Genomic DNA, 15658 nt, shown 5'->3' on the forward strand with positions numbered 1-15658 from the left:
AACTGCTGTTAGGTTAGGTATTAAATCATGGGCTTTTAACACAAGTGCTGCCATTTTGGGCCTGTGATTTTTCTCTTTAACAGAAATAATAGGAAATAGGAATAGGAAATAATTAGATTATTGTTAGACTAGATTTTTATTTTGTTTATTATTTAAAAAAATTAATTTATTTTTGGCTGCATTGGGTCTTTGTTGCTGCATGCAGGCTTTTCTCTAGTTGTGGTGAGCAGGGGCTATTCTTCGTTGCAGTGCGCAGGCTTCTCATTGCGGTGGCTTCTCTTGTTCCGGAGCACGGGCTCTAGGCGCACAGACTTCAGTAGTTGTGTTGCTCAGACTTAGTTGCTCCACGGCATGTGGAATCTTCCCGGACCAGGGCTCGAACCCATGTCCCCTGCATTGGCAGGCAGATTCTTAACCACTGCACCACCAGGGAAGTCCTAGACTAAATTTTTAAAAAGAGTTATTTCCTTACATGCCACTTGCCTCTTGACTGACAATCACATGAGAGTCAGCTAGGGTGGGTAAGTAACTAGTTTCACAAAATGTGTCTCTATCTCATTAAACATGCTTAAGCATTTTGTCAGGGATGCTCATTTCCTCCTTTCTTTCCAGAAAGAGGATTACATCAAGCAAAAAAAGGTTTGTCCCAGACCAGGTTTGGGATAACTTTTCTTTTACACATTTTAGCTCTTTACTGACAGAGGTAAAAGTATTACTCCTAATAGATCAATGCTGTCTAATAGTTAAATGGAAAGTAAACACATGTATTTAAGTAAACATATCCTGTTCCAGTTTCCTAGTATCACAAAAAACTAGAGCTGGACAGTAGTTACAGCAGTAAAAACAAGTATTACTCAGGAACTATTACAATAGGAGAAAAGAGCACTCAGTGTAGAACTGGGTTCAGTTCCTACTACAGAATGGACAGGTGATGATTTATAGCCAAGGAGCAATAGTGGGGTCGGGGGGAAGTGGGAAAGGGGGTGGCTTGTCAGTGGATAGAAAATTACTGAGAGGAAACATCAGGGGTAGGGAGATTCTGGCTAAACTAACCTAACAGGATTCCTGCTGAAGACAGGCCATTTTGATCAGATATCACCTGGGAGATGGTGAGAGATGAGGAATTTGGTTAGACATTGAAGGTGATCAGATGTTGATGGTGGGATTGTGGTTAAACCGATTTAACAAGATTTTTTTTTTTTTTTAAAATCTTATCTTCTTCAACTGATCAACATGACCACCGGTGACACAACAATGTTATTGACACACAACACTCAAAAGTGGGGCCTCTCTTCACTCCAGGGGGACAAGTCAGGTGAGTGGGGCTTCCCTCATGGGGGCAAAGGAGTCAGGGCTGCTCACCTGAGGGGCGGGTGTCATGGAACCCACCTCTTGGTTGTGATGGCTTCGAGTTTCCCCACCATTCAGGATTCATGCCCATGCTCCCTTCTGACCTCCATATCCATAGCAGTTTCAAGTTTCAGCCTAAGCTCAGATCAGTTTCTACTCTCCCCTTTGCTTTCACCAATGACCCTGTGACCCTGTGTTGCGCTTCTCCATGAGGGCACTTCTTAAGAGTCAGGCTTACGTGGAGTTGAACAGTTGAACGAGAGGGTTTAACAAGAGTCTTGTTACAACTAGGCTCTGAAGGACAACGCCCAAGTGTTACCCGAAAACTGGGTTCACCTCTTGGTGGATGTTGAGCCAAAAGACGCAACCAAGGGAAAGAGCGAAAGAAGGACCCATTTATTATTTGCAATAAGTAGGGAGAACACAGGCGATCTTTCCCAAAGGAGTGTATCCTGGAACAGCAAAATTAGGGAAGTTTTAAGCTAAGGGTACGTGTATATTCATGAAGGGGCTTGGCTGGTGTATGCATATTTATGAAGGAGCTTGAGCAGAGAATTCTGCATAGAATTGGGGCAAAGGTCGACAGAGTTCCAAGCGTGATTGAAGCTATGAGGGTCAGAAAAGGTCAACATCATCATCCCTTAGCTTCCTGTAGATCTGGTGTTTGAGCCCTGGAGGGGGTTTAAATTCTGCAGAACAGCTCAAAAAAGTGCTTCAGGCTAATCTTTACCATTGAAATGAACTGAGAGTCTTTATTATCTGATTTGTTATCTTTGCTGTTCTTCCTTCTCTTGCCTGATAAGAGTCCTTTGTTCTTTTATTTCCTTAAGATCATTATTACTGAGACCTATTCAAAGGCAAGCATGGTGGCCAGGCTTAGATCACAAAATGGCTTAGGCCTAAAATGGCTTCTCTTATGTCAAGAAGCTGTATCTGGTTCTTTCTCCAGGGAGCCCCTACCCCATCTGCTTACACAAGGATGAGGCCTAGTTGAAAAAGTGGCTCAGAGAAGCCCATTTAGAGTTTGGCCAAGGAGAGACCACTTGCCACTGGCAAGCCAGGTTCTTTTCAACAAACTTCATCTATGTGGAGAATAAAAAAGCAAAGGACTTTTGCACATACCACCTGGGGAAAAGGTTGGTATATGATCTCCCAAGAAGCCTGATAACAAGGGTGTGTTTCATTACCTTATTGAATTGATCTGGCTCAGTCTCACTCTCAGTCTCACTCTCAAAGGGCCTCAAGAGCTGGCCCATCTGCAAGGATCAGAGTCACGTTAACCAAGCTCAGGAGACTAAGTAAAACAGATTGCCTACTTATTATTAATTCACAATCAGAAATTGACTGAGGATGTTCATTCTCATGGTAGGTTAAATGAAAATTCATTTCTCTTTATGAGCAGATTTGATATGGTAAATCAAATCATGAAGTTGCTTGGCAAACAGGGACTCAGAACATGGATGATTAGTTTAATGAATGGAATGTTTCATGGCATCATGTATGCAGTTCTACATAACAGGCTTCCTTTTTCCTACAAAGTTTAGGATAATTCCCTTTGTTTACGAACCTTAAGACATACCTCACTGTAACTAACTCTCGTGTACTAACAATAAAACCAGGTTAATTCTTCAGGTCATGACAAGGTTACCAGTATCTTCTCTTTGAAGTGTGATTTGCCCTTTTTTTTTTTCTCTGAAAGAACATTAATTGAGTAATTTATTTAGTTGATGTTGTGATTCGCCCTTCTAAAATGTTTTAAAGGCATATGACTCTAAGACCATCTCTCGCTTAAGATACTCTCTTCAAGGAGCTACTTTTGACAGTACTTAGAACATACTTCATTTTAGCCTTTTTATGACCTGAACAAACATGGTTTTTGTTTAATAAACGAACTGCTTAGTATAGTACCTAGAACATAATAAACTCAGAATAATTTTGAGCTATTATAGATAGTAAAAACCAACCAACATTATTTGGTCAAATATATTAATTAGATTATTGACGGGGTAAATTATATTTATGATAGTCTTTTAGTTTATAGCTAAAAGAGGAAAAAGACCTAAACAAATTGGTAAAATATTCCTTTGGGAAGATAAGCCTTCAGTTTCATTTGAAGCTGAGAGTTCATGCTGTATTTCAAGAAATGATCAGTCAATAAATGGAGGTAAAACTTCAAATATTCTGATAATTGTGTAAAGGAAGGAAAGTTTGCCTAAAGTATGTGAGTTTTCAAATTAATTTGCTTTAAGTATCTTCCAGGAGAGTTGATTGTTCAAACTGTTATCTGAAATGGAGTCTTTCTTTTTGGAAAAATTACAGAGTATGTTTATTTTTTACACTTTAGGATAGCATATTCCAAATGTACTACTTTATTTAGTGTATCTCACAAAATAGTTAAATTAATACTTTACAGTCCATACACTAATGCTTTTTTTGGATTGTTCTTATGTATCCTAGTTCTAAATATACTATAAATTGGTGAATAATTCTGTGTTCATCCTCTCTGTGCCTTTGATTTTATACACTTTAGCTTTTTTTAGTCCATATTAAAGAAACATTACTGTGTAGTCATCTTTAGCTACATTTTCTCTATGGAACTGATTACTGTGGGCAAGAGGTTCTCCAAATGTGGTTCCATCAAAATACAAACATGCTATATTATGATCCTGTCTTTAAAAAGTAACCTTTGCCCCCACATCTGTTTCCAGCTATCACCCCATTTCTCTGTTCAGTGTACAGCAAAACTAATAAAAAGTAGTTTTTACTTCTTGCAGCCTTTTTTTTTTATACACATAAAGAACTGCTTTTATTGAAAACAGTACAACATGAATCATAATATTTAGCATTAAAAATGTCTCCACTAATGGAACATTTGAAATTAACATTGCATTAGAGGGGAGGGATAAATCAGGAGCTTGGGATGAACATACACACACTACTATATAAAGATAGATAACCAACAAGGACATACTGTACAGTGCAGAGAACTCAATATTCTGTGATAACCTATAAGAGAAAAGAATCTAAAAAAGAATGAATATATGTATATGCATAACTGAATCACTTTGCTGTACAACTGAAACCAACACAACACTGTAAATCAACCATACACCAATAAAATTAAGATTTAAAAAAAAAAACACTGCGTTAGAAAATTACAGGAATATGGTCACCATGCCTATGAAAACTACAGTCAATTAGTCAACAAAACAGTTAAGCTTTGTTCACTGTTCTTCTCCCCCATATGTTTGTGGTTATTAAGACCATTTACGTTAAAAATGGATCAAGGTTTAGTGTTGGTTCTATAGATACGATGAGTATTTATCCCAGGTTTCCTGGGACACCCCAGGTTGCAAATGACTGTATCCTGGTTTGGGGATGGGAGGATGTGGTCCACACTGTTGGCTTTGTGTGGTGAAGGTCTCCTGATCCAGGTGTGAAGGGGTTAGAATGGATCACTTGGATAACATCTGAGACAGCAACAGAACAAAAGGGTACAAGAACGAGAAAGCTGTTTGAGCGAAACTGGCGGCCCTTGAAGAAGCAGGCAAAGGTGTCAGGCAAGCATGAGGCCAGGATGTGTCTGGGCGAAACAACTTGAGGATAGATCAGGCAACCGTCTTGGAAGACGAAGTTGGTTTTCTTGAGTCAGCAGCTTAGCCACCTTCCGGCTTCGTCAGTGTCAAGTACTTTTTAGCCTTCAGGGCCTGGCCACGGGCTTCTGAGGTGGTTTCACCACCTCGGAAGGGGGGGATTTTAGAAGGGTGGGCCTACGGGTTCATTTGTGGGAGAAACCTTCATTCCTTCTTCACGTGAATCCATTCAAGGGCTTCCTCTGTGCCCAGCAGCCTGTGAGAAACTGGGCAGGATCCAGAAATGGCCAAAACCCAGATCTTTGCCTTTGAGGAGTTTTCAGTCCAGTGTGGGGGACAGGCCTATAAGGTAGTAAATTATAATCCCACCTTATCAAGGATTCCTATCTAGATAGAACCAAGCACTGAGGGGCAGAGAGAGGAGAGAGCCACTGACCATGGGATAGCTGGGGTGACTCAGGCCGGCCATCGTGTAGTGGGCCTCACACAGTCCTTTCTAAGTCCTTTTCCCCCTCAGTGGGTGAGTACAGGGAATAACAAGAATTGTTCCTCCCGGGGTTGTGTAAGTGCTTCTGAGAAGCCCCCTTATCCTTCCAGGCTCCTGTTGATTCTTTCCCTATTTTCTTCCCTTTAAGGACCTGTCAGAGTCCAGGCAGGAAACAGAGAGTACACTCAGCTGCGGTGTTTAAAAGGCTTTTTAGTGAAGTGACTATTTACAGAGGTTTGGGTAGCTTCCCAGAAGTAGTAAGAGACGTTGTGCCCCCAGCAGCTGCCCACAAAGGGAAGCCGCTCGCCCACCTGCCCTGCAGAGGCAGGGGAAGAGGTGGTGGTGGCGGCATCCACGTGAAAGCCAGCATCCTGGGAGAGGGGCTGCTGGACAGGAGCTGCTTGCCCACAGGGCACCATGCCAGGCATTGAGGAATTAAGGATCAACCAGCCAGACCTGGCCCTCACCTTTAGGGAGCTTATGGTCAAAGCAGACTGTCCTGCAGGCCCCAGGGCTCTGGTGATTTCTGATCTCTCTCCCTTATTCCTTATTGGCCACGCCCTCTTCTTACCCCCTGTGCTGTGAGGGCCTAGGGGATACCAGCTGCAGGGCCAGGTGCCATGGGTTTCAGAGATTCCAACCCGACATGCTTCCTTCCTCTAGGGAGTTCATCGGGGTGGAGAGCAAAGCAATCAAGTTTCAAACCCGCATGTCACTGGGGAATAGCTGGGTGGCTGTGGACAAGACACTTCCACCAGGGCACCCATTTCTCCATCTTTTTACATCTCAGGGCTTTGTGCACTTTCTTGGGCTCTAGTGGAAGAAGAGTGGCTGCAAAGCTGAAAAAGAGGTCTCCAGTCTCCAAGTTTCCAGGCTCCAAGGTGCACAAAGTGAACCAGGGATGCAGGTCCAGAGGAGACTCCAGCTTTCTGTTACCGATGAGACAGCTGGCTCCTCGATCCAGGAATGGACAGGCCCACAACTGAGGATTCTAAAAGTCTCCTGGATTTGTCTTTTCTTCTCCCTCCCAGAGCACCTTAGTTTGGGCGCTCCTCACATTTTGCCTGCATTCTCTTCTTCCCATGGGCTGTGGATTAGTGCTGAGCGATAACCGTGCAGAGTTGCAGGCTTTCTTAAACCTATTCCGATAGTTCTCCTCTCTACAACCTCACTGAAACACTTCTTGTTGAGGACACCAACGATTTCCGCATTGCCTAATCAAACCCTCAGGTCTCAGTTTATGTGTTAGCCTCCAAGATAATTTCACACAGCTGGATCATTCCCTGTTCTGGAAACAAGTTCCTTACGTGGCTTGTAGGCATCCCAGTCTTACTAATTTCTTCCTACTTCACAAGTTACTTCTTCTTGGTCTCATTTGTTTATTCCTCGTCATTCCCCCGACTTCTAAATGTTGGAGTTCCCTAGAGATTAGTGGTCCTCTGTTCTTTTTTCTACCTACACTTTGTTGTCTTATCTCATGATTTTAAATAATATCTTTGTGTGGATGTTGTTTATATTGATTATATTCAACTTCTCCCTTGAATGCCAGACTTGATATTCAGTTGCCTCAACAGCTTGACTTTCCCTTCACTTCCTTCAGGGGTGTGGTCAAATAACCAACTTATCAGACACTCCCCTACCTAAAATACCTCCTTGCCCAAGCACTCCTGCCCCAACCCTAAATTATTCTCTCCCCATAACTCTTATCGCCTGGTATGTTGTATATATATAGACATATATAAATATTTACATGCTAATAACATGCAAATAAAATATTTACACAAATAAAATTTATGTACCATAAATACACAAATGTTATACATATAGGGATATAAGTATTTACATGTAAATATGTATACATATTTTATATTTACATATTTACACATATGTATAAATATTTATATGTCTATGTTATACATATATATATAACAAACATATAAACATTTATGTTCCATAACATTTATATATAAATATGTATACATATTTATACATATGTCTTTTGGTCTGTTTTCCCCTACTAGAATTTATTAGAATCGAACCTCCATGAAGGCAAGCTCTTAGAGCCTAGAATAGTCCCTGGACTTTGATAGGCACTGAATGACTACATAACTGCATTCCAGACAATATGCTTGATTCCAAGATACTCATCCTTCCTAAGAATTTTAGCAACAACAACAAAACAAAAGGCCTAACCACCTGTCATAGTAAGGAACTTTAGGTTAACCTCTAGATTCTACATATTAAAAAGTTGACTTCACTTTCTACAAATCAAGCACCTACAGTGAAGGGGGAAAAGGGTTTGTATAGTTTATGCAGAGAAAAATCTGGTAAACTCAAATTCTCTTGCATCATTCGCCTGGAAATCTTGTGCAGTGCCTTGATTTTTGATGTTTCAGAGGAAGTGAACAAAACTAATTTTTTTTTCTTTCTTGTGCCAAATATCATATTTTGGGATATTTGAAAGAATTTCATGAGGCTGCAGAGTTTGAGCTGTTTCCTCACATCAAGCCATTTTTGTAAATAGAAGATTCAACTTTTCTGTATCCAACTTTTCTGGTCCCCTAGTGACTCACAAGATTATTTTTTCTAATTGATGTTAATATCCTGAACCTGAAACCAACAGGGAAAAATAAGAACAGTGATTTTTTTTTTTTCCAGTAAAGGTACTCAGATCCAACTGAACAGGAGGTTTCAGCAGATGGCAGCTGAAATAAATCTCTCTATATAGTGGAATTACAGAGGTTAAAGAATTGTATAGCCCATCATCTACCACTGCTCATGCTCTGTGTTAAAGATGTACCAAAGTAATTAATTTGGGGAATTCCCTGGTGGTCCGGTGGTTAGGACTCCTCGCTTTCACGGCCTGGGTTCAATCCCTGGCCGGGGAACTAAGATCCCACAAGCTGCGTGATGAGGCCAAAAAAAAAAAAAAGTAATCGCACTTTTAAAAACGTGCAGCATTCTCTCACATTTTCATTCTTGTATACGTAACGTTTCTTCTGCCTGGATGGACCTTTCCTTTGATTTGGCTTTACCTTCTCCAGAATGTTTCTCTTGATCTCCTTGGTCTCAATTTAAGCAATTCTGTCTCTGTGTCTGAAAGACCTTTTACATAGTTTACATTACATAAATTATCATGTATTATTAATTTGCTACTCTCATTTCCCCCAAATATTGTTCATTGAAACAATAAAAGACACTGTTTTCTATTTCTGTGTTCCATTTGCATCCTATAGCACCTGCCATAAGTAGGTGTTCAATAAATATTTGCTAAATGAATGAATGAATAACAAGTCCTCTCTTCCACCAGTTTAGCAGTGTGAACTAACATTCCCCAGGTTCTGAGCTATTAGTTGAAATAACAGAAAAGCAGGAAATTACTCATCAGAATCTTCCTTAATTCAGTTTTCAAAATTAGAGTTCCTGTGTTCCTTTGTCTTGATAAATATACTCAGTAGACAGTTGAGATCCTGAAAGCCTTTTGAAGCTTTTGGACTACATGAACTAAATAAAGCTAGGTATAATAAAATGCTTTCTACCTTTTGTTCTATTTTGAACACATTTTTATTTAAGAAGTCACTGTCATTCAGTTATCGGTTGAAATGCTTTATTTCTTAAAGGTATTTTTAAAAAATTAATTCAAATCTTTTTATATTTCAAATTAGGTATCCTTGCCTTAGATTTAAAACTCATTTTTCCCAAGTATATTTTCTCTTTATTTAAGAGTAATATATTTTCATAGAGTGTGTTGAAAATTAGGAAAATCAAGCATTCTTGTTCTGTCAGGTGCAGTGTTTAGAGTGTTATTTTGATAAAATCCAGTAGCTCTGATATTGCTTGAAAATACTTGGTCCTTTGGAGTATAATAGCAGGGGAAAAACTGTGGCATGGGTAAAAATTCACCATAATTACTTGAATTGGTTTTATACATAATCATCTTAGGTTTTGATAGTGAGGTAGCTGTATGGAGTGTCTTTGGGTCCAACATACATGAAAACACAGGATTGCCAGGGTTCACACAAGGAGGCAGTTGTTCAGGTTTCATTTCTGTTTCTGAATTTGAAGCTGAAGTACTTTTCTTATCCTAAAAGATAAATGCATAAAATAATTCTCAATTATAAAGTTCTGAAAAAAACAGAATTATTTAAACTTAGCCCTAAGCCTTTCTTACCCCACTACTCACAAAGAGTGACTCGAAAAAGATCAAAGACAAATGTAAGATCTGACACCGTAAAACTCCTAGAAGAAAACATAGGGAAAAAGCTCCTTGGAGTTGGTCTTGGTAATTTTTTGGATATGACAACAAAAGTACAAGCAATAAAAGCAAAAATCAATAAGTGGGACTACGTCAAACGAAAAAGCTTCTGCGCCGCACAAGAACAGCAGAAGGAAGAGGCAGCCTTGGAATGGGAGAAAGTATTTGCAAACCATACATCAGATAAGGGGTTAATTTCCAAAATATCTTTAGAACTCATACAATTCAACAGCAAAAAACCAAACAATATAATTAAATAATGGGCAGAGGATCTGAACAGACATTCTTCCCCAAAAAGACATACAGATGGCCAACAGGTACATGAAAAGATGTTCAACATCCCTAATCATCAGAGAAATGCAAATCTAAACCACGATGAGATATCAATCCACACCTGAAGAATGGCTATTATAAAGTTAAGAGAGAATAAGAGTTGGCGAGGATGTGGAGAAAAGGGAACTCTCATGCACTGTTGGTGGGAATGTAAATTGGTGCAGCCACTGCGGAAAACAGTATGGAGGTTCCTCAAAAAACTAAAAATACGGGACTTCCCTGGTGGCGCAGTGGTTAAGAATCCGCCTGCCAATGCAGGGGACGTGGGTTCGAGCCCTGGTCCGGGAAGATTGCACATGCCGTGGAGCAACGAAGCCCGGGTGCCACAATTACTGAGCCTGAGCTCTAGAGCCCGCGAGCCACAACTACTGAGCCCATGTGCCACAATTACTGAGGCCTGAGCACCTAGAACCTGTGCTCTGCCACAAGAGAAGCCACCGCAATGAGAAGCCCACGCACCACAACTAGAGAAAGCCCGTGCGCAGCAATGAAGACCCAACGCAGCCAAAAATAAATAAATAAAATAAATAAATTAAAAAACAACCAAAAAAACTAAAAATAGAACCATCGTATGATCCAGCAATTCCACTTCTGGGTATATATCCGAAGGAAATGAAATCACATCTTGAGGAGATATCTGTACTCCCATGTTCACTGCAGCATTCACAATAGCTAAGACATGGAAACAACCTAAGTATTCATCAACAGATGAATGGATGAAGAAATTTTGGTATATACACACACATACACAATGAAATATTATCAGCCATAAAAAAGGAAGGGATCCTGCCATTTGCAGCAACATGGATGGACCTTGAGAGCATTATGCTAAGTGAAGTCAGACAGAGAAAGACAAATACACTATGATCTCACATATATGTGGAATCTAAAAAAAAAAAAAGTCAAACTCAGAGCAGGATGGTGGTTGCCAGGGGCTGGGGATGGGGGAAATAGAGAGATGTTGGTCAAAGGGTACAAACTAACAGTTATAAGAAGAGTAAGTTCTAGGGATCTAACGTACAGTGTGGTGACTACAGTTAACAATACTGTATTATATAATTGAAAGTTGCTAAAAGAGTAGATGTTCTCACCATACCCACACACAAAAATGTGTAATTATGTGAGGTGATGGACATATTAACTAATCTTATTGTTAATCATTTCACAGTATATATGTATATGAAAGCATCATGTTGTACCTTAAACTTACACAATGTTATATGTCAATTATACCTCAATAAAGCTGGAAAAACAATAGAGAAGAAAACAAAAACTTAGACCCATCTACTCTCCTTTTGGGAGTCCTTTTCTCTGGAGGACATTGAAGAGTGCCCATTCAATTATATATATCTGTACAGAGCAAACTTGTCAAAAGTATGTACAAGGTAGCTTTTTAAAATCCTGTACTAGAACTATGAGAATTTATAAAAACGTGCAACTTATAGAGTAAGACTGCAATAGGTCATAGTTCGAAGAGGACGTACAGCTTAATTTTAGAGTGAAAAGGGAACAAGATAAACATTCAGGGATCTTAACCTTGTGGGGGATAGCCATTAAGCAAATAATTATACAACTGACTAATTATAATTGTGGTAAGTGCTATGAAGAAAAAAAATTCAGGATGTTTATGAAGACATACAGGGGGTTCTAACCTAGTGTGAGGGCCTAGGAAGGCCATTCTGGTGAAGTGTCGCTGAATCTTAAGACTGGAAGGCAAGGAAGGAAAAGACAGAGGAGGGCACAAAGAAAAAGCATGGCCAAAGTGGAGTAAGTTAGAGTGAAAATGGCTGCAGATGAGAATAGAGGGGCAGGAACCAGATCCTGAAGGGTCTGGTTGGCTGTGTGAAAAGTTTAGATCTTTATGGTAAAAGCAATGGAAAGCTATTGAAGCATTTTAAGGAGAAGCATGTCATGATGTAATATACTTTTTAGTAAGATTACTTTGGCTGCCGTCAGAGACTTGAATGGATGTGGAGAGGAGCTTCAGTATTCCATGTGACTGACGATGATGATTTATAGAAGAATGGTGGTATAGAGAGACTAGTAAATAAATTTGAGACACATTTTGGAAGTAGAATTCATTGGACCTGGTGACTGATTGGATGTGGGTAGTGAGGAAGAGGGACAGATCAAGAAAGACTCCCACATTTCTGGACAAACATTTGGGTAGATGGTGGTGCCATTTACTACGATTTAATATGTAATTAACATATAATAAATTTAATAAATATTTAAAATATACATAACTTAGCTATTTGGGGAGGGAGCAAGATATTAAAAAGAATGGGTACAAAAGTGCATATTGCTTTCTAGCAATGCATATAACATGCTTACCCTTAGTAAAGTCCATTCTATAAAAAACATCAAGCTTCAATAATGAAGGTGAAAGAATTCAAATGGAACAGACTATATGGACCTTGTTTATCACTCATTCAACAAATACTGAGTACCCACTGTGTACCAGGCATTGTTAGATGCTGGAAAAATAGTGATCAACAATCTAAAGTTCCTAGAACTTACATTTTATTACATAGAAGACAAGCACATAGGAAACCAGCTCAATAATGTTGGGAAACTGGTTATTTTAAAAAAAAGTAGGTCTTCACCTTCAAATATTAGGTGTCACCAGTTCTGGGTTCTGATGTTGCCAGTGATGATAGCTGCGTGACTTTGATGAAATTATTTTGCAAGGATTCAAATTCCTTGTCTATATATATAAAACAAAGGAGATGGATTAGATAGTTTTTTTCTTTTTCTAATAGGATATAAGGGCTCTCCAAATGTAGCAATAGGAAAGTGATTTTCAGTTATTTGAAAAACATGAAGGAAGTGTATATTTACTTGTGATAAAGCTCTTAAAAATGATTCTGTGGTGTCCATGTAGGCAAAAAATTTTGGTAGTTAAAAAAACCCTCCAAATTTGGCAACTTCTGGAATACTTAAGATCTAAGTCCTTCCAGATCAGAAATTATATTATATCTAACCTCATAGAGATTGGCAGGGTACTGTAACTCTGACTTTTTAAGGTTGCATTAAATAGAAGTTTGTTTATATGCATTAAAATTCTTTTGCTTTGAAGACTCTATAGTAGATTCTTGTGATTCATGAGGCTGAGACCCTTTAATAATTCTAAATCCTTAAAACTAGCAAGCATATAATCTCAGTTTCTCCACCTCTAAAACGGAGGAAAGAATATTGACCAAGTTGTTGTGTCAGGCTTAACTGAGGATCAAATTTGGGTCAGATTAATTCGGTTCCTCTTAGACTAACCCAGCTCACTGAATTCCTGGGTTATTCTACTTAATGTCTCTGCAAAGTTAAGTTCCCCACTGTCAGGAACCTATTTGTTTTGAAATCTTGAGTTCAAACCTGCAAATGTGAAGTATTTACTCCACTTTCTTTTATTTTGTTCAGATTTGAAGAAGTATAATAGAGCGTTGGAGGAGTAGCACAGGCAAGAACTTTGTGACCTAGATTCCAATCCTTTATCATCATTGCACCTTTGTTTTTATATTGTCTGTAAAACTGGTAAAAAAGGGGGAAAAAAAACAACCTGCCATAGTTCCTGTGGTTGTGGAAATGAAAGAAAATCGGTTGTAAATGATACGCTGCTATATAAATGGAACCAATTTTTACCATTTTCTTTTTTGCAGGTATACTTCAATGCATATGCATGATCTTCCAGAATTCAGTTCTGAAATTTACAGGTTAAGAAAACTTTACAGTAGTGTGCTACCATTTACTAACACTCATTATCTTGTAGGAAGCTGGCAAAGCTGGAAGTAGAAATCATCAGATCTTGCTGTTTATTCTTTTTTGACACTACTTATTAATTTGTTTTAAATATCAAGAGCACAGACATTGGAGAATAGTAAGTCACCAGAATCCTACGGCATCACAACAGGTCAGCTTTTCTCAAAATGTCTAGGTTCTCTCAGCACATGGAAGGCTTCTTAGGTGGAAGGTGCTGCCCTGTGACTTGTGAGAAAAAGTACCAACCCTAATTTACTTTATGGACACCAGTCTGGTTGCCCAGGGCAACCTCAGTCCCAGAGGTTGTGACTTTCAAATCACCTTCTGCAACTGGCTCTAAAATTCTGATCAACTTTGACTCAAAATGGAATACAGAAAACAGAATCTAGTCAAAATAGAAGACAAATTAGCTGAAAAATTTTGTTGGCATAATCCGTACCACACAATCTGTAAAAATTAGTGTCTACCGAAATCTTTTAGACCTCCAGGACAATTCACAAATGTTTACGGACTTGGAAACAAAATACCCCTTGCTTTTACTTTATGTCCTAGGCCCTCACTACAACTTTCTTATTTGGGTTTCAACCTCTTCAAATCTGGTATTCTTAAAATGTAGAGTTCAAAACAGATACAATCAAAAACAAAACAGCCTAATATAAAGAATAATAAAAATATTACTTTAAATTCTCTGCTAGGTTATACATTGGGTCAGCAACTGTTACTGAAGGAGAAGAAGGTTAATGAAAATTATAAATGAATCTTTTAAAATCGATTAAGTCTAAAATTAGACTGTGCAAGTGCCTTGAAAAGAATGAAAATCTACAAATAGATGGTATTAACTTCCTTACTAATTTAATTTTCAGGCTCTCCTAGAATTAGAGAAAACCAGGCCACTTTGACTTTTCCAAGTCTTTTGTTATAAACACACACACATTTTTATAAAGATAAATAACAAGCTACTGAAATAATAAAAATGCCCATTATAGAAGCTGTAATTATAAAATTAAAAATCTTTTTTTTTTTTTTTTTTTGGTTTTGTGTCACAGTTGATGTTAACTACAGTAACACCAAAAGCAAAAAATCCCCCGTAAGTCTAATTTTGAGGCACCCTTTTGTTTCTCCTCAGGCCCACCATCCTCCTTGTTCATGTTTTTCTTAATTTATCTTTTTCTGGCCACAATTAGGTGACAGAGAATTAAACCTTAACTTTCTACTGTTTCCATCAACAGTGAGTATAAATGCACCATATCCTTTTTTGAACAAGACACAATGTAAACAGATGTCAAATTAACAAGGTACGTTTTTCTTGTTCAAAACCATCACGGCATTTTGCAATGGGGCATGAGTTGCATACCATCCCCAATCATCCTTATACCTTCACAGGCAATTCTGGCTTAATGCAATGCATGTAACATCTGTGTACCCCAGTGGTTGCCTACAACGGTGGTTGTTTTTGGAGGGTGGGGGTGGGTGGGAGTGTGGGGTGCCCCAAATTTATAGTAAAGAGTATCGACAGTCAAAAACATCCAGCCCTCTGCCCAAACCCACCCAGTCGTACTCGGTCATTCTCGATATCTTCTTTATTTTTTTCGGCAAACGCAGTCTTTTCCTGCAGCGGATGGCAAGGCCAGCGAGCGCCGACTTTTACTACACCCAATTAAAGCAGCAAAGAGAAGGCGAACCGTCGGCTGGATGGATACGTGTAAACTAATCGGCCTAATCCGGGGAGCCGTCCTCCAGGGTGGAATCCTTCGGAGAGGCTGTAGCAGGCCGTCTCCACAGTAACCGGCAGCGGCGCCTCTGCAGTGCCGGGGCCCGGATGTTGTGAGGATCACGGCCGCGGGGCCCAGCTTCCTGCAGCCTGCCGGCGGCGGGCTGCGCTCCTCT

The 15658-nt window shown here is 39.2% G+C and overlaps 1 protein-coding gene across 1 annotated transcript; it reads right to left on the reverse strand.

The window, feature by feature from the left end:
• Positions 1–7321: 7321 nt before the first annotated feature.
• PIERCE2 (piercer of microtubule wall 2) lies at positions 7322–15657 on the reverse strand. The gene is made up of 2 exons (XM_059913250.1): positions 15320–15657; positions 7322–9514 (listed from the first exon to the last, which is right to left on the reverse strand). The coding sequence occupies exons 1-2, from the start codon at positions 15335–15337 to the stop codon at positions 9167–9169; spliced, it is 366 nt and encodes a 121-aa protein (XP_059769233.1). The 5' UTR covers positions 15338–15657; the 3' UTR covers positions 7322–9166.
• Between the last annotated feature and the right edge of the window lies 1 nt (position 15658).

This window comes from Balaenoptera ricei, chromosome 2 (genome assembly GCF_028023285.1).
Source record: "Balaenoptera ricei isolate mBalRic1 chromosome 2, mBalRic1.hap2, whole genome shotgun sequence".
NCBI lineage: Eukaryota > Metazoa > Chordata > Mammalia > Artiodactyla > Balaenopteridae > Balaenoptera > Balaenoptera ricei.